Below are 27,978 nucleotides of genomic sequence, written 5' to 3'. Positions count from 1 at the left end.
ACACACGATCACCTAACTCTTACGATGACACAAGAGAGGATTCCACCACTCAAGTGCCAAGGTTTCTAAAAAACAAGCAATTACAAGAGATTCCACCCTTGAATTGCTATCCTAGTTACAAGTTTCGGTTTGCCTCAAGTAGAAAGAGGACTTTGGTGTTTCAAATGTCAAGACTTACAACAATAATCAACTAAGCCTCAAAAGACCTATCTTGTTCTATTTATATTACATAACAATTTAGACTTAAAATGACAAAAGTACCCCTTTAATGAAAAGCTTTCAAAGGCCACCCTTCTAGTGTAGCAAATAAGAAAATGGGCGGCTTTGGGTGTGTCTTTGGTCCATCGCACGTCTCAACATTAAACATCCTAGGATGACAATTTGTTGCACTTGTACACACGTTGATCTTCATAGTCGCACTTGTATCAACCTATTTGTTCACCCAAATAGCCATGAAAATTTAAACAGACAACACTGGGACGATCCCCAACCTCCTTAGCATACCTCGAATAATTTTTGGCCTACAGCACACTCGAACCCCAGGCCCACCACCAAACTCGTGGACTATAGCACACCAATTTGGCTAAAAAATGCCTCGTTTGCACTGTTTCACCAGTTTATCCATCCAAATAGCCACAAAAATTCAAACAGACTACACTGGGATGATCCCCAACTTCCGTGGCACGCCCCGGTCAATTTTCTACCAACAGCACGCTTGGACCCCGGACCCACCCCCAAAATCGTGGGCTATAGCACACCGATTTAGCCTGAAAATGAATCGTTCATAACACTTCGCCCGTTTGTCTACCCAAATGGCTACAAAAATTTAAACGGACCATACTGGGATGATTCCTAACCTCCCCGGCATGCCCCGGTCAATTTTTGATCCACATCATGCTCGAACCCCGAGTCCACCCCAAAAGCTGTGGGCTATAGCACATCGATTTGGCTCGAAAAGGCCCAATTCACGTTGTTTCACCCGTTTGTCCACCCAAATGGACATGAAAAATTAAATGGACCACACTGGGACGATCCCCAAAATCGTGGGCTACAACACACCAATTTGGCCTAAAAATGCCCCGTTCGCACTGTTTCGCCCGTTTATCAACCCAAATGGCTACAAAAATTTAAACGGACCATACTGGGACGATCCCCAACCTCCCTAGCATGCCCCGATCGATTTTCGGACCACAGCACGCCTAGACCCCAGGTCAACCCAAAAAACTGTAGGCAATAGCACACTGATTTGGCCCAAAAATACCCCGTTCGTGCCGTTTTGCCCGTTTGTCAATCCAAATGGCCATAAAAATTTAAACGGACCACATTGGGACTATCCCCAACCTCCCTGGCACACCCTAGTCAATTTTTGGCCCACAGCACGCTCGGACCCTGGGCCCACCCTAAAAATCGTAGGCTATAGCACACCGATTTGGCCCGAAAATGCCCCGTTCACATCGTTTCGCCCGTTTGTCCATCCAAATGGCCACGACAATTTGAACGGACTATACTGGGATGATCCCCAACCTCTCTGGCATGCCCAGATTGATTTTTGGGACACAGCACGCTCGGACCCCGGGAACACCCCCAAAACCATGGGCTATCCGCTCTCGCTCGCCGCTACTAACGGGGTCTCGGTTGATTTCCCTTCCTTTAGCTACTAAGATGTTTCAGTTCGCTAAGTTTGAAAAGTCCAAAGAGCGCAGACTAGCCACGGAGCTTGGATACGGTTTCCCGATCGGAGATCCATGGATCACAGACGGTATCTCCCCATGGCCTTTTGCCTCTGAAAACGTCTTTCCTTCTCAATGCCCGGGCATCCATCCAATGCATTCTTTTCGATATTGTACCCTATGTAGGCTTGCAAAGCATAGGCGTCACAAGCGGTACACTGAACACCAACCCAATCTCGACGAAAAAAAGCAAAAGCAAGTACATCCTTAACGGCCTCTATTCCTGACGTGAACGGCCGCTTTCTTGGAACTAATTCATAGGCACTTTCCATTAGTTAGACTTCACACACTATATAAACAAATAGTTATAGCATATCGATTTGGCCCAAAAATGCCCCGTTCACGTTGTTTCGCCCGTTTGTCCACGCAAATATCCACAAAAATTTAAATGAACCACACTGGGATGATCCAAAACCTCCATGGCATGCCCCGGTCAATTTTCAACCACAACACGCCCGAACCTCGGGCCCACCCCCAAAACCGTGGGCTATAGCACACCAATTTGGCCTAAAAACACCCCGTTCATGTCGTTTTGCCCGTTTGTCCACCCAAATGGCCACGAAAATTTAAACAGACCATACTGGATGATCCCCAACCTCTCTGGAATGCACCGATAAATTTTTGGCCCAGTACACGCTCGGACCTCGGGCCCACCCCCATAACCGTGGGCTATAGCACACCGATTTGGCCTTAAAACTCCTCGTTCGCATTGTTTTGCCCGTTTGTCCACCCAAATAGCCATGAAAATTTAAACGGACTGCACTAGGATGATCCCCAACTTCCCTGTCATGCCTCGATCGATTTTCAGCCCACAGCACGGTCGGACCCCAGGCCCACCCCCAAAACTGTGGACAATAGAACATTGATTTGGCCCAAAATGCCCCGTTCGCGCCTTTTTGCCTATTTGTCCATGAAAATTTGAACGGACCATACTGGGACGATCCCCAACCTCCCTATCACACCCCGGTCAATTTTTGGACCATAGCACGCTCAGACCCTGAGTCCACCCCCAAAACCGCAGGCTATAGCATACCGATTTGGCTCGAAAATGCCCCGTTCGGGCCGTTTTGCCAGTTTGTCCAATCAAATAGCCACAAAAATTTTAACGGACCATATTGGGACGATCTCCAACCTCCCTGACATGCTCTAGTTGATTTTTGGCCCATAGCACGCCTTCAACCAAATTCCACCCCCGAAACCGTGGGCTATAGCACATCGATTTAGGTTGAAAATGCCCCGTTCGTACAGTTTTGCTCATTTGTCCTCCCTAATAGCAACAAAAATTTAAACGAACCATACTAGGATGATCCCCAACCTCCCTGGCATGCCCCAATTGATTTTTGGCACAAAGCACACCAGAACGTTGGGCCCACCCCAGAAACTGTGGGATATAGCACACCGATTTAGCCCAACAATGCCCCATTCTCATCGTTTCGCCCATTTGTCCACCCAAATGGACACGAAAATTTAAACGGACCACACTGATATAATCCCCAACCTCCCTGGCATGCCCCAATCTATTTTTGGCCTACAGCACGTCGAACCCCAGGGCCCACCCCCTAAACCGTGGGCTATAGCACATCGATTTGGCCCAAAAATGTACCGCTCGCGTTATTTCACCCGTTTGTCCACCCAAATGGACACAAAAAGATAAACGAACCACACTGGGATGATCCCCAGCCTCCTTGGCATACCCCAATTGATTTTCAGCCAACAGCACGCCCGAAGCTCAGTCCCACCACCAAAACCGCGAGCTATAGCACATCGATTTGGCCTAAAAATGCCCCGTTTGCGCCATTTTGCCTATTTGTCCACACAAATGGCCACAAATTTAAACGGACCACACTAGGATGATCCCCAACCTCCCTAGCATGCCTCGGTCGATTTTTGGCCCACAACACGCCCGAAACCCTGGCCCACCCTCGAAACCGTGGCCTTTAGCTCACCGATTTAGCCCGAAAACACCCCGTTCGCGCCGTATCACCCGTATGTCCACCCAAATGGCTATGAAAATTTAAATGGACCACACTCGGATGAACCCCAACCTCCCTGGCACGCCCTAAATAATTTTTGGCTCACAGCACATCGAAACCCTGGGCCCACTCCGATTTGGCCTGAAAATAGACCGTTCTCGCCGATTTGTCCGTCTGTCCACCCAAATGGCCACGAAAATATAAATGGACCACACTGGGAAGATCCTTAACTTTCCTGGCATACCTCGATCGATTTTCATCTCTCAGCATACCCGAACCCCGGGCCCACTCCCAAAATTGTGGGCTATTTTGGACTGAAAATGCCCCGTTCACGCTGTTTTGCCTGTTTGTCCACCCAAATGGCCAAAAAAATTTAAACGGACCACACTAGGATGATCCCCAACCTTCCTAGCATGCCTCGGTTGATTTTTGGCCCACATCACGCCAAACCCTAGGCGCACCCCCAAAACCGTAGGCTATAGCACACTGATTTGGCCTGAAAATATCCCGTTCGCACCGTTTCGCCCGTATGTCAACCCAAATGTCTATGAAAGTTTAAACGAAACACACTGGGATGATCTCCAACCTCCCTGTCATGCCCCGATCAATTTTCAGCTCACAGCACATCGGGACTCCGGGCTCACTCCCAAAACTATTCTCTATAGCACACCGATTTGGCCCAAAAATGGCCCGTTCGCACTGTTTCGCCTGTCTATCCACCCAAATGGCCATGAAAAATTAAACAAACTACACTGGGACGACCCCCAACCTCCTTGAAATGCCTCGGTCAATTTTTGGCCCATAGCACACTCGGACCCTGGGCCCACCCACGAAACCGTGGGCAAAAGCACACTGATTTAGCCTGAAAATGCCCTGTTTTGCCCGTTTATCCACCCAAATGGCAACAAAAATTTAAATGGACCACACTGGGGCGATCTCCAACCTCCTTGGCACGCCCCGATCAATTTTTGCCCCACAGCACGCCCGAACCCCAGGCACATCCCCAAAACATGGGCTATAGGACATCGATTTGGCCCGAAAATGCCTCGTTCGGGCTGTTTCACCCCTTTATCCTCCCAAATGGCCATAAAAGATTAAAAAGGACACACTAGGATGATCCCCAACCTCCCTGGCACGCACCGATCAATTTTTGGCCCACAGCATGCCCGAACCCAGGGTCCACCCCCAAAATCATGGGCTATAGCACACCGATTTTACCTGAAAATGACCCGGTCGTGCCATTTTGCCCGTTTGTCCACCCGAATAGCCTCGAAAATTTAAACGGACCACACTAGGATAATTCCAACCTCCTTAGCATGCTTCGGTCTATTTTTAGTCCACAGGACGCTCGGAACCCAGGCCCACCCCCGAAATCGTGGGCTATAGCACATCGATTTATCTTGAAAATGCTCCGTTCTCATCGTTTTGCCCGTTTGTCCACCCAAATGGCCATGAAAAATTAAATGGACCACACTGGGATGATCCCCAACCTCCCTGGTATGCCCCAATCAATTTTTGGCCAACAACACTTCGATCCCCGGGCCCACACTCAAAATTGTGGGCTATAGCACACCTATTTGGCCCAAAAATGCCTCGTTTGCTTCGTTTTGCCCATTTATCCACCCAAATGGCCACTAAAATTTAAACGGACCATACTGGGATAATCCCCTACCTCCCTGGCATGCCCTGGTCAATTTTTGGCCCTCAGCATGCCTGGACCCCGGGCTCACCCCTGAAATCGTAGGTTATAGCACATCGATTTGGCTTGAAAATACCCCGTTCGCGCTGTTTTGCTTGTTTGTCCATCCAAATGTCCATAACATTTAAACAGACCACACTGGGATGATCCCTAACTCCCTGGCAGGCCCCGGTCAATTTTTGGCCCACAACACGCTCGGAACCCGAGCCCACCTCAAAATCATGGGCTGTAGCACAGCGATTTGGCCCTAAAATACTCGATTCGCACTGTTTCGCCCGTTCGTCCACCCAAATGGCCACGAAAATTTAAACAGACCACACTGGGACGATCCCCAACTTCCCTGGCATGCCCCAATCGATTTTTGGACCACAACACTCCGGACCCCAGGCCCATCCTCGAAATCGTGGGCTATAGCACACCGATTTGGCCCGAAAATGCTCCATTCGCGCTGTTTTACTCATTTGTCCATCCAAATGGCCACAAAAATTTAAACGGACCACACTGGGATGATCCCCAATCTCCTTGGCATGCCCTGGTCACTTTTTGGCCCATATCACACCCGAATCCCGAGCCCACCAATTAAAATTTGGCCTATAGCACACCGATTTGGCCCGAAAACACTCGATTCACGTTGTTTTGCTCGTTTGTCCATGCAAATGGCCATGAAAATTTAAATGGACCACACTGGCATGATCCCCAACCTCCCTGGTATGTTCTGATTAATTTTTTTCCCACAGCACGGTCGAACCCCAGGCCCACCCCCAAAACCATGGGCTATAGCTTACTAATTTGGCCCGAAAATGCCCCGTTTGGGCCGTTTCACCTGTTTGTCCTCCCATATGACCGCGAAAATTTAAACAGGTCACACTGGGACAATCACAACCTTCCTAGAACGTACCGGTTAATTTTTGGTCTACATCACGCCCGGACCCCATGCCCACCCCCGATACTATGGGCTATAGCACACCGACTTAACCAGAAAATGCTCCTTTCTCGCTGTTTCACTCGTCTGTCCACCCAAATGGCCATGAAAATTTAAACGGACCATACTTGGATGACCCCCCAACCTCAATGGCACGCTCCGATCAATTTTTGGCCCACAGCACGCCTGGACCCCGGGCCCTCCCCAAAACTCATGGGCTATAGTACAATGATGTGGCTCGAAAATACACCGCCTGCATCGTTTCGCCCGTTTGTCCACCCAAATGTCCACAAAAATTTAAACGGACCATACTGGGATGACCCCCAACCTCCCTGGCATGCCTTGGTCGATTTTCGGCCCACAACACGCCTACACCGTAGGCCCACCTCCGAAATCGTGGGCTATAGCACACCAATTTAGCTAGAAAATGCCCCGATCACGCTGTTTCGCCCATTTGTCCACCCAAATGGCCATGAAAATTTAAACAGACCACACTGGAATGATTTCCAACCTCCCTAGATCACCTCGTTTGATTTTTAGCCCACAGCATGCCCGGACCCCGAGCCCACCCCCAAAACCGTAGGCTATAGCACACTGATTTGGCCTAAAAATACCTCATTCGTGCTGTTACACCTGTTTGTCCACCGAAATGGACACTAAAATTTAAACGGACTACTCTAGGATGATCCCCAACCTCTCTGGCATTCCCCGATCGATTTTTGACCCACAGCACAGTTGACCCTATGCCCACCCCCAAACCGTGGGGTATAGCACATCAATTTGGCATGAAAAGGCCCCGTTCGCGCTGTTTCGCCCGTTTGTCCACCCAAATGGCCATGAAAATTTAAACGGACCACAATGGGATGATCTCCAACCTCCCTGTTACACCTTGGTCGATTTTTGGCCTATAGCATGCTCGGATCCTGGGGCCACCCCCAAATCCATGGGCAATAGCACACCGATTTGGCCTGAAAATTCCTCGTTCGCGTTGTTTCGCCCGTTTGTCCACCCAAATAGCCACGAAAATTTAATCGGACCACACTAGGACGATCCCCAACTTCCCTGGAATGCCACAGTTGATTTTTGGCCCACAGCACGCTGATTTCGCACAAAAATGCTCCGTTCTGTTATTTCGCCCGTTTGTTCACCCAAATGGCTACAAAAATTTAATCGGACCAAACTGGGATGATCCCCAACCTCCCTGGCATGCCTCAGTTGATTTTCAGCTCACAACACGCCCGCACCCCGGTCCCACTCCCAAATCCATGGGATATAGCACACCGATTTAGCCTAAAAATGGCCCATTCTCGCCGTTTTGCTCATTTGTCCACCCAAATGGCCACGAAAATTTAAACGGGCCACATTGGGATGATGCCCAACCTCCCTGGAATACCCTGGTCAATTTTTGGCCCACAGCACACCCCAACCCCGAGTCACCCATGAAATCGCAAGCTATAACACACTAATTTGGCTCGAAAATGCTCTGTATGAACCATTTTGCCCTTTTGTCAACCCAAACGGCCACAAAAATTTAAACGGACCACACTGGGATGATCCCTAACCTCCCTGGCATGCCCCAATCAATTTTTGTCCCACATCATGGTCGAACCCGGGCCCACCCCCAAAACAGTGGACTATAGCACATCGATTTGACCCGAAATTACCCCATTCTTGTCGTATCATCCGTATGTCCACCCAAACAGCCATGAAAATTTAAACAGACCACACTGGGATGATAATCAACCTCCCTGGCACTCCTCGGTCAATTTTTGGCCCACAGCACACTCAAACCCTAGGCCCACCCCCAAAATCGTGGACTATAGAACATCGATTTGGCATAAAAAACAGCACATTCATGCCATTTCGCTAGTTTGTCAACCCAAATGGCTACAAAAATTTAATCTACCCACACTGGTACAATCCTCAATCTCCCTATCATACCTCGGTTAATTTTTGGCCCACAGCACACCTGGACCCCTAGCCCACACCAAAACCGCAGGCTATAGCACATTGATTTGACCAAAAATTACCATGTTCGAGCCGTTTTGCCTGTTTGTCCACTCAAATGGCCACGAAAATATAAATGGACCACAGTAGGACAATCCCCAACCTCCTTTACACACCCCGATCGATTTTATGCCCACAGCATGCCCAAAAACTAGGCCCATCCCCCAAACTGTGGGCTATAGCACACCGATTTGGCCTGAAAATGCCCCGTTCGCACTATTTTGCCCGTTTGTCCGCCCAAATGGCCATGAAAATTTAAACGGGCCACACTGGGATGATCCCCAACCTCCCTGGCATACCTCGGTCGATTTTTAGCCCACATCACACCCAAAATCCTGGGCCACCCCCAAAACCATGGGCTATAGCACACCGATTTGGCCCAAAAATGTCCCTTTCGCGCTGTTTCGCCCGCTTGTCCACCCAAATTTCCATAAAAATTTAGACGGACCACACTGGAATGATCCCTAACCTCCCTAGCACGCCTCGATTAATTTTCATCCTACAAAACATCCGAACCCTGAGCCTACCCCCAAAACTGTGGGCAGTAGCACACCAATTTGGCCCGAAAATGCCCCGTTTGCACTGTTTTTCCCGTTTATCCACCGAAATGGCCACAAAAATTTAAACAAACCATACTGGGATGATCCCCAACCTTTCTGGCATGCTCCAATTGATTTTTGGCCCACAGCACGCCTGGACCCGGGGCCCACCCCTAAAATCGTGGGCATTCTTTTTTTCTCTCCGATTTTATGATATTATCTTTGCTAGTTAGTTATCTCGAATTAAGGTTTCCGATTGAATTGGATCAATGTTGTATGTTTTGTATTTATAGGCTCTATCCTATCTACTCTCATCAAGTACTGACAACAAAAGTGGTTACTAGTAAATGCCTTCAATTTTTGGGTATTCATGGGTGTAGCGCATATTTTTTATGTCTTTCATGAAATTCCAAGATCTTATACCCGAATTCCTTCCACTGGACGTAATGACCATCATAATTCTTTGATACGCCGGATATACTACTAGCATAGATCTCATATGAGACTAGTATGGCCTTCATCCTTTTTCTCCATGTTACCTCTATTTTTTGGCTAATACCGTCTGGTATATTATTTTCCAAGTAATTCTTCAGCTCACCAATAGGTATTACACACTCCGAAAAGCAAAAATGTCGCAAGTCGGCAGGCGAAGAGCCTTCGGCACCCCTAATCAAATTAGCGTGTATCATATCATTTATAATCACTAGCGGCGGCCCCAATTCTAAAAAGGCTTCGCCATAAAGAGAAGGGAGTTCACGGCTATAATGAGGTGTAGTTAGAATGTTATCATGTACTGTATATATTGGTCCTCCCGCTAGTAGCATTTTCTCCACTCCAAGCATCGCAATATAGGCATCCTTCACCCGTTTGTTCCGTTCACGCCGTTTCGCCTGTTTATCCACCTAAATGGCCACGAAAATTTAAACGGGCCATATTAGGATGATCCTCAACCTCCCTGGCATTCTCCAATCGATTTTTAGCCCACAGTACGCCCAAACCCCAAGCCCACCCCCAAAACTGTGGGCTATAGCATACCGATTTGGCCTGAAAATGTCACGGTCGTGCCGTTTCACCCTTTTGTCCACCGAAATAGCCACAAAAATTTAAACGAACCACACAGGGATGATTCCCAACCTCCCTGGAATGCCCCAGTTGATTTTTTGACTATAGAACGCCCATACCCTGGGCACACCCCCGAAATCGTGGACTATAGCACACCGATGTGGCCCGAAAATGCCCCGTTCGTGCCGTTTCGTCCATTTATCCATCCAAATGGCCACAAAAAATTAAATAGACCACACTGGGATGATCCCCAACCTCCCTGACATGCCTCGGCTGATTTTCGGCCCACAACACGCCCGAACTCCGAGCCCACCCCCAAAACCATGGGCTATAGCACACCGATTTAGCCCAAAAGCGCCCCGTTCCCGCTGTTTCGCTCGTTTGTCTACCCAAATAGCCACAAAAATTTAAATGGACCAAACTAGAATGATCCACAACCTCCCTGGCATGCCCCGATTGATTTTTAGCCCACAGCACGCCCGAACCCCGAGCACACCCGAAAAATCAAGGGATATAGCACACTGATTTGACCCGAAAATGCCCAGTTTGCGGCGTTTTGCCCATCTGTCCTCCCAAATGGCCACAAAAATTTAAACAGACCACGCTGGGACGATCCCCAACCTCCCTGGAATGCCTCGATTGATTTTTAGCTCACACCACGCTCGAACCCCGGGCCTACCCCCAAAATCGTGGGTTATAGCACACTGTTTCGCCCTTTTGTCCACCCAAATGGCTACGAATATTTAAACAGACCATACTGGGATGATACCCAACCTCCCGGTCATACCCCGATTAATTTTTTACCACAGCACGCCCGGACCCCGAGCCCACCCCCAAAAACATGGACTATAGCACATCGATTTGGCCCGAAAATGCCCCGTTCGCGCCGTTTCACCCGTTTGTCCACCCAAATGGCTATGAAAATTTAAAGGGACCACACTGAAATGATTCCCAACCTCCCTAGCTCACCTAGTTCAATTTTTTTCCCACAGCACACTCGGATCCCCGGCCCACCCTAGAAATCGTGGGCTATAGCATATTGATTTGGCCCAAAAATACCTTGTTCGCATCGTTACGATCGTTTGTCCACCTAAATGGCCCTAAAAATTTAAACGGACAATACTGGATGATCCCCAACCTCCCTGGCACGCCCCGATCAATTTTAGACCCACAGCACATCCGGACCCCGAGCCCACCTCCTAAATCGTGGGCTGCACACTGATTTGGCCCAAAAATGCCCCATTCCTGCTGTTTTGCCAGTTTGTCCACCCAAATGGCCACAAAAATTGAAACGAACCACACTAGGATGATCCCTGTCACGCCCCGAAATCCCATCGGGCCGGACTGGCACCCGAAGCCGAGAAGGCCCGGGAGAACCCGTTCAAATACCTGTACTTTCACTTACATGTCACCAAAAAAATTGGACAGCACTTCGTTGCATATAGAAAGGTCTAATTGCCTGTATCAGCACAACACGCACAAATATATATATATAATACTTGGCCGTCGGGGCCACCACATATACAAATATAACGTTACTATATAAACTTCCATGACTTTACCCTTCCTTATGTCTACAAAGCCTCTAGGATATACATGACATAACTAGGGTCGGGACAAACCCCCGCCCACACGTGACTCATGTACAATAACAAAACATAAGGAACCGACTCGGAAAGCTCCGAAGCAAACTGGAGCTCACCAACAATAGCTGTATGACCTGGCTCCTACTTGTGCGGTGTATGAGTTGAGGTACCTGTGCCTGCAGCATGAAATGCAGGTCCCCCGTGAGGGACGTCAGTACGAAATATGTACTGAGTATGTAAAGCTGTAAATAATCACATATGATATAGGAGCTCAATAGAAATCAGAAACAAGTGAATAAGTCGTAATAGGAGTGGACCATACTTACTAGAACTTGTGACAACCTGTACATTGTATTTATTCAATCACTTTACCTTCGTTCTTATCGTCTTTGTAATCATTACTGTACTGTACTGTGACCATTAGGATGCCTCCAGTACATATCAACTGGGATCGACCCATGCTAGGCTTATGCCCCTGGGATACCACCCATAAACACATGAAATAGGGATCGACCCATGCTAGGCTTATGCCCCTGGGATACCACCCGATAAGAGAGAACTTTCATCACTTAGTTCAATTAATCTTTGAGATTGTTATTTCGGTCGTCACCACATTTTTGATACCTTGAAACAATGATACATCAATAGGAACCAAGTAATAGACCTTCTATACAATAACGATGTAATAAGGACTCATTGGTACATCAACAATGTGTTTCAGAATCATCAATATCACAACAATGAAATAAGAGCCTTTTGGTCTATCAATGAAACATTTTGACAATTATAGGATGGAAACAACTTCGTTGGTAACGTAGAACAATACATGTTTTAGGACAACCTCGGAATCTTACTTGATGGAACATTGGTGTTTTCATGCCAAAGAACATTGTTAGAGTATGCTTTACATACCTCGTTGTAGATTCAGCTACCAATTCAACACAACTTCCCGCCTTTACAAATCACTTATCTACAATGAAATGTTTGGCATCTAGTATTAGCAACCCAACACCACAATTCTCTTCCATAATTCCATACTACCAATATTTGCAAAACATTCCAAAAACCAACTTGAACAATAGGTTTATGTGTGTATATGTATATAATCATCATCTCAATACCACATCATCAATACCACATCATCACCCCAAATTCCTTCACAATTTAACATAATCCAACCATGCACAAGAATAATCCAACATCATTTCCAATCATCTTTCAACAACAATCAAATAACATACTTCTTATGCTCACATGCATATATATATATATATACATATCCATATAAATAACACCAACATAATTTACATCCTTACCAAAAAAAATGGCCCTTTTGATTTCGAAGTCCTGTTGGCACAAATAAGGGGTGCTTCTCGAAGCCCTTGAGACGGTGAACACAACTACGGAATCAATTTGGATTTTCTACGGTTGAATCACAAGATAATTGGAGTTGAACTTAGGCTAGGGTTTCTTATTCTTCAATGATTTGGATGATAAATGGTGGATATAAGGCTAAGTATATGTATATAATGACCAATTTTCGTCCATGAGGTGATGGAAAATGACCATATTGCCCTTAAAAATTTAAGTAAATCCGAATCTGTCCATGGTGGACTGTTTTGATAGGCTAAAGTAAATCGGCCATAACTCTTTGCTCCGATATCGGATTTGGGTGAAATTGGTATCGTTAGAAAGATAATTCAAAGGTCTTTCATTTAATATAAATTAATCCACCCATTTCGTCCTGTACAAGTAGTTATGATCGTTTGAAGTTGACCCTAAAAATCTGTTTTGAGAGGCTGAAGTAAAACGAGTATAACTCCTTACTCAGATGTTGGATTTGGATGAAACCAATTTCATTGGAAAGAAGACTCAAAGATCTTTCTTTTGATATATGGTAGCTCAACCAGTTCATTATATTGAGGGAGTTATGATCGTTCAAAGTTGACCCAAAAAACTGGCAGGCCTCAGTAGTTTCCTGCACATTTTACTGTTCACATCCCGGCCACCGTTTTAAAGTTTCGAACGAGCTCGCTTATATCCGAAACTTATCCGTTTTTTGAAATATTTATATCGTTGGAAAGCTTATTCAATAACCTTCGTATGGAACCATCGACGGGAAAATTCCGGTATAAATAAAGTCGATTCCTATACACCTATAATCAAACTACACACTTGAAACCATCTCAAAATAATCAATACTCATACTTAAACTCATATATACCTAACTTAGGATCAATACATATACTCCAACACATATAACAATGACTAATGCACGTAATTAAGTACGGGGTGTTACAATCCCCAACCTCTCTGTTATGCCCCGATAGATTTTTGGCCTACATCACGCCTGGACCCCTGGGCCACCCCCAAAACTGTGGGCTATAGCATACTGATTTAACCCAAAAATACCCTATTCATGCCGTTTTGCCCGTTTGTCCACCTAAATGGACATAAAAATTTAAACGAACCACACTGGGAGAATCCCAACCTCCTTGGAATACGCCAATCGATTTTTGGCCCACAGCATGCCAAGACCCCAGGCCCACCCTCAAAACCATGGGCTACAGCACACTGATTTGGCCCAAAAATGCCCCGTTCACGTTGTTTTGCACGTTTGTCTACCCAAATAGCCACGAAAATTTAAATAGACAATAATGGGATGATCCCCAACCTCCCTGGTATGCCCCGGTTGATTTGCAGCCCGCAGCATGCCCAGACCCTTGGCCCATCACCAAAATCGGGGGCTATAGCACACCAATTTAGCCCAAAAATGCCCCATTCACGTCGTTTCACCCGATTTCCCATCCAAATGGTCACGAAAATTTAAACGGACCACACTAGGAAGATCCCCAACCTCCCTGGCACGCCCCAGTCAATTTTAGACCAACAACACGCTCGGACCTCGGCCCACGCCCAAAAGCGTGGACTATAACATTACGATTTGGCCCAAAAATTTCCCGTTCGCGCCGTTTCGCCTATTTGTCCACCCAAATGGCTACAGAAATTTTAAAAAACCATACTGGGATAATCCCCAACCTCCCTGGCATATTCGGATCGATTTTTGACCCGCAACATGCCCGAACCCTAGGCCCACCCCAAAAACCGTGGGCTATAGCACACCGATTTGGCTCGAAAATGCCCCGTTCGTACAGTTTCACCCGTTTGTCCACCCAAATGGCCACAAAAATTTAAATGGACCACACTGGGATGATCCCCAACCTCCATGGCATGCCCCAATTAATTTTCAGCCCACAGCACACCCGAACCCCAGGTCCACCCCCAAAACCATGGGCTATAGTACACCGATTTAGCTCGAAAATAGCCTGTTCACCCTGTTTCGCCCGTTTATCCACCCAAATGCCATGAAAACTTAAATAGACCACATTGGGATGATCCCTAACCTCCCTGGTATGCCCCGGTGGATTTTTGGCCAGTAACACGCCCGGACCTAGGCTCATCCCCAAAACCATGGGCTATAGCAGACCTATTTGGCCCAAAAATGGCCCGTTCGCACCGTTTTGCCCGTTTGTCCACCCAAATAACCATAAAAATTTAAAAGGACCACACAGGAAGGATCCCCAACCTCCCTGGAATGCCTTGGTCGATTTTGGGCCCCAGCACTCCCAAACCCCAGGCCAATCCCTGAAACCGTGGCTATAGCACACCGATTTAGCCCAAAAATGCCCCGTTCCTGCCTTTTTCCCCGTTTGTCCACCTAAATGGCCACAAAAATTTAAACAGACCACACTAGGACGATCCCCAACCTCCCTAGCACGCCCCGGTCGATTTTCAGCCCACAACACACCTGGACCCCTGTCCACCCCTGAAACCGTGGGCTATAAAACACTAATTTTGATCGAAAATGCCCCGTTTGCATCGTTTCACCCATTTGTCCACTCAAATGGCCACAAAAATTTAAATGGACCATACTGGGACAATCCCCAACCTCCCTGGCATGCCCTAGTCGATTTTCGACTAGTAGCATGCCCAGACCCCGTGCCCACCCCTAAAACCGTGGGTTATAGCATGCCTATTTGGCTCGAAAATACCCCGTTCACGCCATTTCGCCTGTTTGTCCACCCAAAGGGGACAAAAATTTAAAAGGACCACATTGTAACGATCCCCAAACTTCCTGGCATGCCCCAGTCGATTTTTGCCCCATAGCACACCCGAACCCCGAGCACACCCCCGAAACCGTAGATTATAGCATGTCGATTTGGCTAGAAAACGCTCGTTCGCGCCATTTTGCCCATTTGTCTATACAAATGGCATAAAAATTTAAACAAACCACGCTGGGACGATTCCAAACCTCCGTGGCACGCCCCGATTGATTTTTGGCTGACAGCACGCCGGACCCTGGGCCCACCCCAAAATCTTGGGTTATAGCACACCGATTTGGTTCAAAAATGCGTAGTTCACACCGTTTCGCCTATTTGTCCACCCAAATGGCCACAAAAATTTAAATGGACCACACTGGGACGATCCCCAACCTCTCTGGCATGCCCCGATTGATTTTTGACCAATAATAAGCCCAGACCCCAGGCTCACCCCCAAAATCGTAGGCTATATAGCACACCAATTTGGCATGAAAATGACCCGTTCACATCGTTTCTCCCGTTTGTCCACCCAAATAGCCACGAAAATTAAAACGGACCATATTGGGACGATCGTCAACCTCTCTGGCACGTCTCGATCAATTTTCTGACCACAGCACCCCCGAAACCCGAGCCCACCCCTAAAATCATAGGTTGTAGCACACCGATTTGGCCTGAAAATGCCCCGTTCGCATTGTTTCGCTCGTTTGTCCACCCGAATGGCCACGAAAATTTAAGCGGACCACATTGGGACTATCTTTAACCTCTCTGGAATGCCTCGGTCGATTGTAGGTCAACAGCACGGTTGGAACCCAGACCACCCCAAAATCGTGGGCTACAGCACATCGATTTGGTTTTAAAATGCCCCGTTCACGCCATTTTGCCTGTTTGACAACCCAAATGGCCATAAAAATTTAAACGGACCACACTGGGACGATCCCAAACCTCCCTAGCACGTCCCAATCGATTTTCATCCCACAGCACGCCTGGACCCCTGGTCCATCCCTGAAATTGTGGGCTATAGAATACTAATTTTGTTCGAAAATGCCCCGTGCACATCGTTCTGCCCGTTTGTCCACCCAAATTGCCATGAAAATTTAAACGAACCATACTGGGATGATCCCCAACCTCCCTGGCATGTGTTGGTCGATTTTTGACCAATAGCACGCCCAGAACCCGAGCTCACCCCCGAAACCGTGGGCTACAGCACGCCTATTTGGTTCGAAAATACCCCGTTCACGCCGTTTCGCCTGTTTGTCCACCAAAAGGGGACAAAAATTTAAAAGGACCACATTGGAACGATCCCCAAACTCCCTGGCATGCCCCAATCGATTTTTGCCCCACAGCACGCCCGAACCCCGGGCACACCCCTGAAACCGTAGATTATAGCATGCCGATTTGGCCAGAAAATGCCCGTTCGCGCCATTTTGCCCATTTGTCTATCCAAATGGCCACAAAAATTTAAACGAACCACGCTGGGATGATTCCAAACCTCCGTGGCATGCGCCAATCGATTTTAGGCCAACAGCATGCCGGACCCTAGGCCCAACCGAAAATCGTGGGCTATAGCACACCGATTTGGTTCTAAAATGCCTAGTTCGCACCGTTTCACCCGTTTATCCACCCAAATGGCAACAAAAATTTAAATGGACCACACTGGAACGATCCCCAACCTCTCTGGTATGCCTCGATTGATCTTTAGCCGACAGTAAGCCCGGACCCCGGGCTCACCCCTAAAATCGTGGGCTATATAGCACACCGATTTAGCCTGAAAATACCTCGTTCATGCCGTTTCTCCCGTTTGTCCACCCAAATGGCCACGAAAATTAAAACGGACCACATTGGGACGATCCCCAACCTCCCTAGCACATCCCGATCAATTTTCGGACCACATTACTCCCAAAACCCGAGCCCACCCTTAAAACTGTAGGCTGTAGCACATCGATTTGGCCCAAAAATGCCCCATTCGCGTCGTTTCGCCCGTTTGTCCACTCGAATGGCCACAAAAATTTAAACGAACCACACTGGGACGATCCCTAACCTCTCTAGCATGCCCCGGTCGATTGTAGGCCGACAGCACGGTTGGACCCCAGGCCCACCCCAAAATCGTGGGCTATAGCACATCGATTTGGTTTGAAAATGCCCCTTTCACGCCATTTTGCCTGTTTGACCACCCAAATGGCTACGAAAATTTAAACGGACTATACTGAGATGATCCCCAACCTAGCTGGCTTGTCTCGATCGATTTTTGACCCACAGCATGCCCGGACCCCAGGGCTACCCCCGATACCGTGGGCTATAGCACATTGATTTGGCCCAAAAAGCTCCGTTCGCACCGTTTCACCCAATTGTCCACCGAAATGGCCACAAAAATTTAAACGAACCACACAAGGATGATTCCCAACCTCCCTGGCATGCCTCTATCGATTGTCGGCCCACAGCACGCCCGGACCCCGAGCCCACCCTAAAATCATGGGCTATAGCACACCGATTTGGCCCGAAACTACCCCGTTAACACCGCTTCGCCCGTTTCTCCACCCAAATGACCATGAAAACTTAAAGGAACCATACTGGGATGATCCCCAACCTCCCTGGCATGCACCGATCGATTTTTAACTCACAGCACGCCCGAACCCCGAGCCCACCCCCAAACCGTGGGATATAGCACACCGATTTGGCTAAAACATGCCTCATTCGCGCTGTATTGCCCATTTGTCCACCCAAATGGCAACAAAAATTTAAACGGACCACACTGGGACAATCCTCAAGCTCCCTGGCATGCCCCGGTCGATTTTGGTTCCTCAGCACCCCCGGACCCTGAACCCACCCCCAAAACCGTGGGCTATAGCACACCTATTTGGTCCAAAAATGCTCCGTTCATGTCGTTTCACCCGTTTGTCCACCCAAATGGCGACAAAAATTTAAACGGACCACACTGAGATGATTCTGAACATCCCTGGCATGCCCCAGTCGATTTTTGACCTACAATATGCCCGGACTCCTGGCCTACCCCTGAAACTGTGGGCTATAGCACACCGATTTGGACCAAAAATGCCCCGTTCGCGCCGTTTCGCCCGTTTGACCACCCTAATGGCCACAAAAATTTAAACAGACTACACTGGGACGATCCTCAACCCCCTGGCACGCCCGATCAATTTGTGTCCCACAGCACGCTTGGACCCCGGGCTCACCCCCACAATCGTAGGCTATAGCACACCGATTTAGCCCGAAAATGCCCTGTTCAAGCCGTTTCGCCCGTTTGTCCACCTAAATGGCCTCAAAAATTTAAACGGACCACACCGGAACGATCCCCAACCTCCTTGGCACGCCCCGGTCGATTTTCGACACACAACACGCCTGAACCCTAGGTCCACTCCTAAAACTATAGGCTATAGCACGCCAATTTTGCCCCGAAATGCCCCGTTCGCGCCGTTTCATTCGTTTGTCCACTCAAATAGCCACAAAAATTTGAACGGACCACTCTGGGACAATCCCCAACCTCCCTGGCACGCCCTGATCGATTTTTGGCCCAGAACACGCCCGAACCCCAGGCCCACCCTCGATAACATGGGTTATTGCACACCGATTTAGCCCAAAAATGCCCCGTTCGCGCCGTTTCGCCCGTTTGTCCATCCAAATGGCTACGAAAATTTAAACAGACCACACTGGGATGATCTCTAACCTCCTGGGCACGCTCCGGTCGATTTTTGGCCCACAACACGCCCGAACCCTAGGCCCACTCCCAAAATTGTGGGCTATAGCACACCGATTTTGCCCGAAAATACCCTGTTCGCGCTGTTTCGCCCGTTTGTCTACCCAAATGGCCACAAAAATTTGAACGGACCACTCTATGAAAATCCCCAATCTCCCGGCACGCCCTAGTCGATTTTTGACCCACAACACGCCCGGACCCTGAGCCCACCCCTGAAACTGTGAGCTATAGCACACCTATTTGGCCCGAAAATGCCCCGTTCGCGCCGTTTCACCCGTTTGTCCATTCACATGGCCACAAAAATTTAAATGGACCACATTGGGACGATCCCCAACCTCCCTGGTACGCTCCGGTCGATTTTCAGCCGACAGCACGCTCGAACTCCGAGCTCACCCTAAAAACCGTGGGCTATAGCACACCGATTTAGCCCAAAATTGCCCCGTTCGCGCCGTTTTGCCCATTGGTCCACCCAAATGGCCACAAAAATTTAAGCAGACCATACTAGGACGATCCCCAACCTCCCTGGCACGCCCCCGTTGATTTTCGGCCACAACACGCCCGGAACCCGGCCCACACCCGAAAGCGTGGGCTATAGCACAACTATTTGGCTTGAAAATGCCCTGATCGCGCCGTTTCGCCCGTTTGTCTACCCAAATGGCCAAGAAAAATTAAACGGACCACACTGGGACGATCCCCAACCTCCCTGGCACGCCCCGGTCAGTTTTTGGCCTACAGCACGCCTGTTTCTGGGCCCACCCCCAAAATCGTAGGCCTATAGCACACCGATTTGGCCCGAAAATGCCCCATTTAAGCCGTTTTGCCCGTTTGTCAACCCAAATGGCCACAAAAATATAAACGGACTACACTGGGACAATCCTCAACCTCCCTGGCACGCTCTGATCAATATTTAGCCCACAGCACGCCCGGACCCCGGGCCCACCCCCAAAACCGTGGGTTATATAGCACACCAATTTGGCCCAAAAATGCCCCGTTCGCGCTGTTACGCTCGTTTTTCCACCTAAATGGCCACGAAAATTTAAACGGAGCACACTGGGACGATCTCCAACCTCCCTGGCACACCCCGATTGATTTTTGGACCACAAAATGCTCGGGTCCACTCCCAAAACCGTGGGCTATAGCACACCGATTTGGCCCGAAAATACCCCGTTCAGGCCGTTTTGTCCGTTTGTCCACTCAAATAGCCACGAAAATTTAAACGGACCACACTGAAACAATCCCCAACCTCCCTGGCACGCCCCGGTCGATTTTAGGCCCACAGCACACCCGTACCCCAGGCCTACCCCCGACATCGTCGGCTATACACACCGATTTGGCCCGAAAACGCCTCGTTTGTTCCGTTTCACCCGTTTGTCCACTCAAATGGCCACGAAAATTAAAACGAATCACACTGGGATGATACCCAACCTCCCTGAAGTATATTGTGAGTTAAACGAATGGTGGTGAGTATCCAACAAGTGATGTCAATTACAGGTAAAAATGAGATCCTAAAATTAGAATTTTTATAAAAGAGAAAAGCATCATTAAAAATGCATTACATAAATTAAAATAAAACGAATAGTGTGATCTCTTAATGTTGGGATTTTTTCTTCAACATTTTTAATTAATGCAGCACAGTAAAGGGATTTGGAATCACTGAACTTTGAACTTGTAAGTTGTAAAATTATGATTTGAGTTGTGATCTTTCAATCACTAGATTGTAAAATATCATATATAAAATGTTGCTAAAGCAATAAATATAATAATATGTATACGAGCACCTTTATAGAGAAGCACTGCACCATAGTAGAGAGTAAGTAGGCACCTAAAGTTTACAATTGAAGATAATTTATTAGCTGGTAAAACCAACATCTTTTCTTGGTCAGCTAAAAGATAAAAAAAAGTAACTATTTATTATAAGTGGAGTTAGGGTTTTAATATGTCTATCGCGTCTAAATCTTAATATCTTTCTTGAATAAAAAAATTGCAATGAAAGATCGTGTGATGCCAGGGAAAATGCTACCTGATGCCACCGGGCACCAGTGCAACTCAGTGACTAAGGGACAACACAACAACATCTGTTGGTGAGAGAGTAGGATATACACACAACTCAACCCTTTGTGGGATAGAAAGGTAGTTTTCTGTAGAACCTCGGCTCAAAAGAAATGTTATCGAAGCATAATTGCAAGAAAAATATAACGTGTGAATTGATACTTAAGACATCAGATTGAACAATCCATTGTTGTTTGTCTGCAGAACAACACGATAAGACTTAGTTCATAGATCAATACTATTATTTGTATATACTCTATCATATACTCCCTCTGTTCCAAGTTAGTTGTCGTTTTTACTAAAAATAAGAAACAATCTTTAATACTTGTTATTTTACAAAATCAAAACATAATTAGTTATTTGTTTTAACTTTTACACTTTAAAAAATATGAAGAGACATTAATATAGTGAAAGGAAAAGAAACATTAAATAAAAATGAGTAACAGATAAAAATAATTTACTCAAGTTACCTTTCTTATTAATGCTATTAAGTACTAGAAATGGAGGGAGCAATAAACACGACATTGACGGTAGAAAAATTATTCATATTCTAATATTCCATCTAGTCCAAATAAATCCAAATAAATGGATTATTGAGACATAATACACACGTTATAAAAAAAAAATTAGGATATAAATTTTAAATTACTTTCGACTGACACGTGGTGCGTATAGAAGTAGATAGTTAGATTGAGAAAAATTGTGTACAATTTTAAAGTTGCCATAGATAACTTGAAACGTGGTAGGAGTATATAAATTGAGAAAAACTTTTTAAGGTTGGTGTTGGGAGTGTATATAAATGGTCATTTGTGGCTCTGTGAGCAAACCCTTAATAGACAAATATTGAAATGGAAGTTGAAGAAGGCTCCTCCGATGTTACTCAATTTCCAGCAGATTCATTGTGTATTCTGCCACCAGAAATCATCACTGAAATTCTCTCCAGGCTTCCTGTAAAATCTCTGTTGAAATTCAGGTCTGTTTCAAAATCTTGGCTTGCTTTAATCTCTAACCCTGAATTTATCAACGCCCATCTCAGTTTATCAGCCAATAAGGAAGAGACGCTCCATTTGATTATTTTGATTGATCTTGAGTTTGGAGATAAGAGGTGTTTCAAAGGATGTCCTGTTGCATCTTTATTTAATAACTCTGTTACTCAGGCTGTTGACTTGGGTTATCCCATTGAAGACGACAGTTATGAACTCCAATCTGTGGGTGGTGGCAATGGGTTGGTAATACTTGCCAATAAATCCATTAAATCTTTGATTCTATGGAAATCCAACAATTAGAAAACACAAGAATTTGCCTGAATTTGGACCTAGACTGGAAGAACCATATTATCGTCCCGTATATGGTTTGGGGTATGATGAGCTCCATCATGATTATGACGTTGCTAATGATACAGTAGATGACGTTGAGATCAAAGTATATAGTCTAAAGAGTGACTCCTAGACTAGTGTTGATTATTGCGGTGAGACAAACTTTATCAAAAACAAAGATCGCTCTTATGTAGGCAATTTAAATTTTCCAGCCGATTTTGGGAATGGGAAGCTTCATTGGGATATGGGCCGCGAGAAAAAGAATATTGTTTCCTTTGATTTAGCTAATGAGAAATGGGATAAGGTGGAGAAGCCCTACTCCATAGGAGTAGGAGAGACTGAATCGAGTGTGCGGACCATGGGAAGTGATCTTTGTGTGTTTACTGATTACAAGCAAACTCATTTCTGCATTTGGGTTATGAAAGAGTATGGGGTTAAACAATCTTGGATAAAGAAGTATACCATCAGGTATACAAATGGTAAATATAATAAGCCTTTTTTCATAGCAAATAAAGGTGAAATGTTGTTCTTGATTTATTCAGTTTTCATGATAGACAATTCAAAAGATGACTCATATAGATGTACAAATGTTACTAACCGTGAAAGCAATCATGATTTGCGAATCTACATTGAAAGCCTAGTTTGTCCTTTTTCAACTGAAGGGACAAATAATGCTGCAAAAGAAAGCGGGGAAAAGCTTATATCAAAACAATCGAGTAACAAATAGCTTGTAAGACTACTTTCTTGTCAAGTGCTTACAAATTCTGTTTGTTATGTATTTCAAATATTGGACTGTACGCGCATGTGAAGGAACTCTTTAAAATGTATAGCTTCGGGACTTGATTTAGTTTTCTTCTTGTTGCTAGCCATTAGATGTATAATTTCTTCTGGAGCAATTACTTCTCATTATTTTACATTTTTGGTCATTTCTTTCACTTTGACAGTAACACAACACACACAGACATAAGCAAGAGTGCATTGCAAGGATAAAAAATTTAGGAAGCTAATTTTGGCTGCTTTGATCACAATGGTGGGGTGGGGATGCAGAAGAAAAAATAGTAATGCACCTTCATGAACCAGCAAAATATCGAATCACAGCATGAGAGAAAATAATCCATTGCATGCATATGGAAGCAAAAGACAGTTGTGATCTTAAACAGGAAGAATTTCTGTTCATCAGACAACATGTAACAGAGTCGCAAAATATCAACAATAAAAAAATTACTACACCATAAACTAATAGCAACATTCAGCAGTTCCTCACTAACGTTTTCTCACCACAAGATAGAAACATCCCACCCAGTCTGGGGTTTTATTTTCTAGCTACAAATACCGACATATCTTTATAGTTGATACTTACAGATCACAAGATATTCGTTCTAGATCACATCATGCACCTGATTAAAATTGTCATTGGTTATTCATTCAGACTCTCCAAAAACCTCAGAAAGGATCTTGTTGATCGTCCAGTTAAGATTTTTGCACCAATACACATCAATCAAAAGCTAGAAAACAGTTTCAAAAACCACCACATTCAGTTGTTCATATTAATGACTTTTTTGACAAGATATTTTTCTAAAAGATGATACAGCAAGCCAGAAAACACTTCAGTTAAGTCTATATTTAGTAAACCTTGAAGGATTATAATTTGGGAGGTGGGTCTCCTGCATTTTCTTGGATCTAGACAAGAAACGAAGTTGCGCATGGTAGAATTAAGTATATTAATTAAAAAAAGAAAGTTACAAGTATAATTGAAATACATTTAGATATTACCAAAGTATCTATACTGTGTTCTATTTTACGTATATACGTATCAGAACATCTACGTCATTTCTTCCCAGTTGAGGGTAAGGACACACTATATTATGTCCGGTTGCATTGGCAGGTCATAAACCATGACTGGAGAAGATATCACAAGACCCGGTTTGTAAGGATTGTTCATGACCTTACAGAAAGTGTTTTTCTATTGAAGAACATATGTCATTCAATCGATAGAAGTTAAACTAGCAGAAATACTATTTTCTCGAACTGATAATCCGCCATAAAATTATAATTGATCTATTGCAAGCTATTTAGTAGAGATGATGGTTTATATTTTCTTGTTTAATAATCCATCAACTCAATCACTTCTATTTATAATAGAAATATTTACACTATGATGCAAATGAGTTGACTAATAAATTTGAATTGTAGTTAGTGATAATTAATACTGCTGACCTCTTTAGTTGGTCATAAGTAGTAAAATTTTGATTTACAAGTTAGTGATTACCATTTATACCTAACAATAGTATTTTGATTAATACTGCTAACCTCTTAGTTAGCCATAGAAAGTTAAATTTTGGTTTACAAGATAGATGTTTATTATTATTAGCTAAATAATAGTATTGCGCATCACTTAGGATATACCACAAAAATGAGAAAAGTAATAATTTATTCAAACATTGTTGACAGAGAAAGCATTGGCTTTTCTCGACTGTTTTTCTTGGATCGAGGTCTATCAAAAACAACCTCTATCTTCTTACATCTGAGGTAGTGGTATGGAGAGTCGAGGGTCTATCAAAAACAACCTCTATCTTCTCACCTCTGAGGTAGTGGTATGAACTACGTACATGTACCCTCCTAAAATTACTCTGTGGGAATATAAAGGATATATTGTTACAATTCCATAACATATGCAATATCAATGTTACTAAACTTAGCACAATCATTTTTCTTTTCAAAGCTTGGATGACAAGGTCTAATTTGTTATATTAAAATCACACTGATATGGATAAATAATTGATTCATAAATAACACGGGTGCGCTCTAACACATACTATTAGCTTTTTTCTTAATTATTTTTATATAAAATTGAGGACGTTCCTCAATATTTGACCCAAATAAACTTTAAATGGATCGAATTCAATTGACTCAAAAATTACATTCATCTGTCCGAATTTGACCCAACACGAGTATAATGTACCTCTAATTATTAATTTTGTAATAGGCGTGCCAAGGCTGAGTGGATCTGTCTATTTCATATATTTGATTATTGAATGTTTCTGATTATATCATGCATTTGATTGATAATTGGTTCTTACCAGCGACTTTATGTATTTGATCAGTGGTCCAAATTTCAATAGTACAATTTTGAAGTCACCACAGATAACTTGACACGTGGAAAAACTTGAAGGTTGGCGTCGGGGGAGTATATAAATGGTCATTTGTCACTCTGTGTGCAAACCCTTAAGAAACAAACATTTATATGGAAGGTGAAGAAGGCTCCTCCAATGTTACTCAATTTCCAGCAGATTCAATGTGTATTCTACCACCAGAAATCATCACTGAAATCCTCTCAAGGCTTCCTGTAAAATCTCTGTTGAAATTCAGGTCTGTTTCGAAATCTTGGCTTGCTTTAATATGTAGCCCTGAATTTATCAACACCCATCTCAGTTTATCAACCAATGAGGAAGAGACGCTCCATTTGATTATTTTGAATGATCTTGAGTTTGGAGATAAGTGGTGTTTCAAAGGATGTCCTGTTGCATCTTTATTTAATAACTCTGTTACTGAGGCTGTTGACTTGGGTTATCCCATTGAAGACGACAGTTATGATCTCCATATTGTGGGATCTTGCAATGAGTTGATTTTACTTTGGTTCTATGGAATCCAACAATTAGAAAACACAAGAATTTGCCTGAATTTAGACCTAGGTGGGAAGGACCAAATTACGATCCCGTATATGGTTTGGGGTATGATGAGCTCCATCGTGATTATAAGGTAGTGGGTATTTTTTTATCATTATACTGCTAATGATAGAGTAGATGACGTTGAGATCAAAGTATGAGTGATTGTTGGAATAGTGTTGAGTATTGTGGGGAGTCATTCGTTATCAAAAACAATGATGGCTCTTATGAGGACATTTTGATTTTTTCAGGCTTGCTTGTGGATGGGAAGCTTCATTGGAATATGGTCACGAATAAGAATATTCTTTCCTTTGATATAGCTAATGAGAAATGGGATAACGTGGAGAAACCCTCCTCTTATGGAGTAGGAGAGACCGAATCGTTTGTGTGGAAGTTGGGTAGTAATCTTTGTGTCTATACTGATTACAAGGAAACTCAATTTTGCATTTGGGTAATGAAGGAGTATGGGGTTAAACAATCTTGGATAAAGAAGTATACCATCAGGTATCCAAACGATAAAAAATATTTTTCGCCTCTTTTCGTGTCAAATAAAGGTGAAATGTTGTTCTTGATTCAATCAGAGTTCATGATATACAATTCAAAAGATGACTCACTTAGATATACAAATGTTACTAACCGTGAAAGTAATCATGAATTGCAAATCTACATTGAAACCCTAGTTTGTCCTTTTTCAACTGAAGGGACAGATAATGCTGCAAAAGAAAGCGGGGAAAAGCTTATATCAAAACAATCGAGTAACAAATAGCTTGTAAGACTACTATCTTGTCAAGTTCTTTCAGTTGTATCTATTGGAGCCAGAGAGGATCGTTTCTTGTAATGTAACTCACCAAATTACTCCCTTTGGGCAAGCATAATATGATCATGTTATTGGCATCAGTACTGCTTGCTACTTTTGTTAACTTCAGTTGCACTGGACATCTGATAATAAGTTGACTTTGTATATTTCTTTTTGTTTATTGCTTAAGTTGAACGATTTAGAGCGTTTGTCATGTCCCAGATGTAGCTGGTATAGATATAGAGCTCATCTTTTTTGCTTAAACAAGGCCGAACAGTTTCTAATGCTGGTTTTGTTTGCTACATGTTGAACACAGACCATGCACGAGCACAGCCCTTCATTTGGTGCTTCTACATCTCCTGCGTTTCTACTTAGTCATCTGAGGTGTGATATGTTGGTGAGGCGCTTTGTTAGTTATTACTTATGTACTAATGAACTTCTAGAAGTGAAAGCTAATGTTACAAACAACTATTCCTATCCCATGATGTTGTTCTGCTCAAGAAGTTGTTATATTTTGTGGATTGGAAGTTATATGCTATCTACTAATATTTAATGAAGAGCAATGTAAAGAGCTGGGATTAGCCATTCCTTCAAAGAAATGCCTGCAGGTTGAAGATCTCTTCAGTATGCAACAACAGCTCCAGTAGTGGCGGAGTGAGTGTTGGAGGAGGTAAGGTACCTCTAAACAAACAACAGTTACTCTCAACTCATCGAAAACACACAAAAGGGATTCCCAATTAGACACACATCACCCATCGAGCTGGTGTAGGCGAAAATGTACATCAAAAGTCTTGAATTGGAAGAGTGCCAAGTTTTACAAGGCAT

At 44.7% G+C, this 27,978-nt stretch overlaps 2 protein-coding genes across 6 annotated transcripts; both read left to right on the top strand.

Annotated features, from left to right (window-relative positions):
- The first annotated feature begins 22,224 nt into the window (after window positions 1-22,224).
- Window positions 22,225-23,419, top strand: LOC107866923 (F-box protein CPR1). The gene is made up of 3 exons (XM_047403336.1): window positions 22,225-22,601; window positions 22,663-22,814; window positions 22,905-23,419. The coding sequence occupies exons 1-3, from the start codon at window positions 22,225-22,227 to the stop codon at window positions 23,417-23,419; spliced, it is 1,044 nt and encodes a 347-aa protein (XP_047259292.1).
- A 2,269-nt stretch (window positions 23,420-25,688) lies between these two features.
- On the top strand, window positions 25,689-27,710 carry LOC124899326 (putative F-box protein At2g02030). 5 transcript variants are annotated; one of them, XR_007056743.1, is made up of 3 exons: window positions 25,784-26,451; window positions 26,609-26,861; window positions 27,470-27,710. XR_007056743.1 is itself a non-coding variant. In XM_047413807.1 (2 exons), the coding sequence occupies exons 1-2, from the start codon at window positions 25,937-25,939 to the stop codon at window positions 26,652-26,654; spliced, it is 561 nt and encodes a 186-aa protein (XP_047269763.1). In that variant the 5' UTR covers window positions 25,784-25,936; the 3' UTR covers window positions 26,655-27,320. The 5 variants fall into 5 exon arrangements, 1 of the variants encoding a protein (XP_047269763.1); XR_007056742.1 differs by lacking the exon at window positions 27,470-27,710 and adding an exon at window positions 27,059-27,320; XR_007056748.1 differs by having other exon boundaries at window positions 25,689-26,061; window positions 26,609-27,710.
- The last annotated feature ends 268 nt before the right edge of the window (window positions 27,711-27,978 follow it).

This window comes from Capsicum annuum, chromosome 1, assembly GCF_002878395.1.
Source record: "Capsicum annuum cultivar UCD-10X-F1 chromosome 1, UCD10Xv1.1, whole genome shotgun sequence".
NCBI classification, from domain to species: Eukaryota; Viridiplantae; Streptophyta; class Magnoliopsida; order Solanales; family Solanaceae; genus Capsicum; species Capsicum annuum.
This window is presented reverse-complemented; position numbering and strand designations above follow the sequence as displayed.

Bases quoted from the DNA above. Each gene is read 5' to 3' on its own strand.
- LOC107866923 (XM_047403336.1), top strand. From the start codon at position 22,225: ATGGAAGTTGAAGAAGGCTCCTCCGATGTTACTCAATTTCCAGCAGAT. The intron at 22,602-22,662 runs GTTGGTAATACT...TCCAACAATTAG, and splicing joins TCTGTGGGTGGTGGCAATGG to AAAACACAAGAATTTGCCTG. The intron at 22,815-22,904 runs GTGACTCCTAGA...TAAATTTTCCAG, and splicing joins CAAAGTATATAGTCTAAAGA to CCGATTTTGGGAATGGGAAG.
- LOC124899326 (XM_047413807.1), top strand. From the start codon at position 25,937: ATGGAAGGTGAAGAAGGCTCCTCCAATGTTACTCAATTTCCAGCAGAT. The intron at 26,452-26,608 runs GTAGTGGGTATT...TGATTTTTTCAG, and splicing joins AGCTCCATCGTGATTATAAG to GCTTGCTTGTGGATGGGAAG.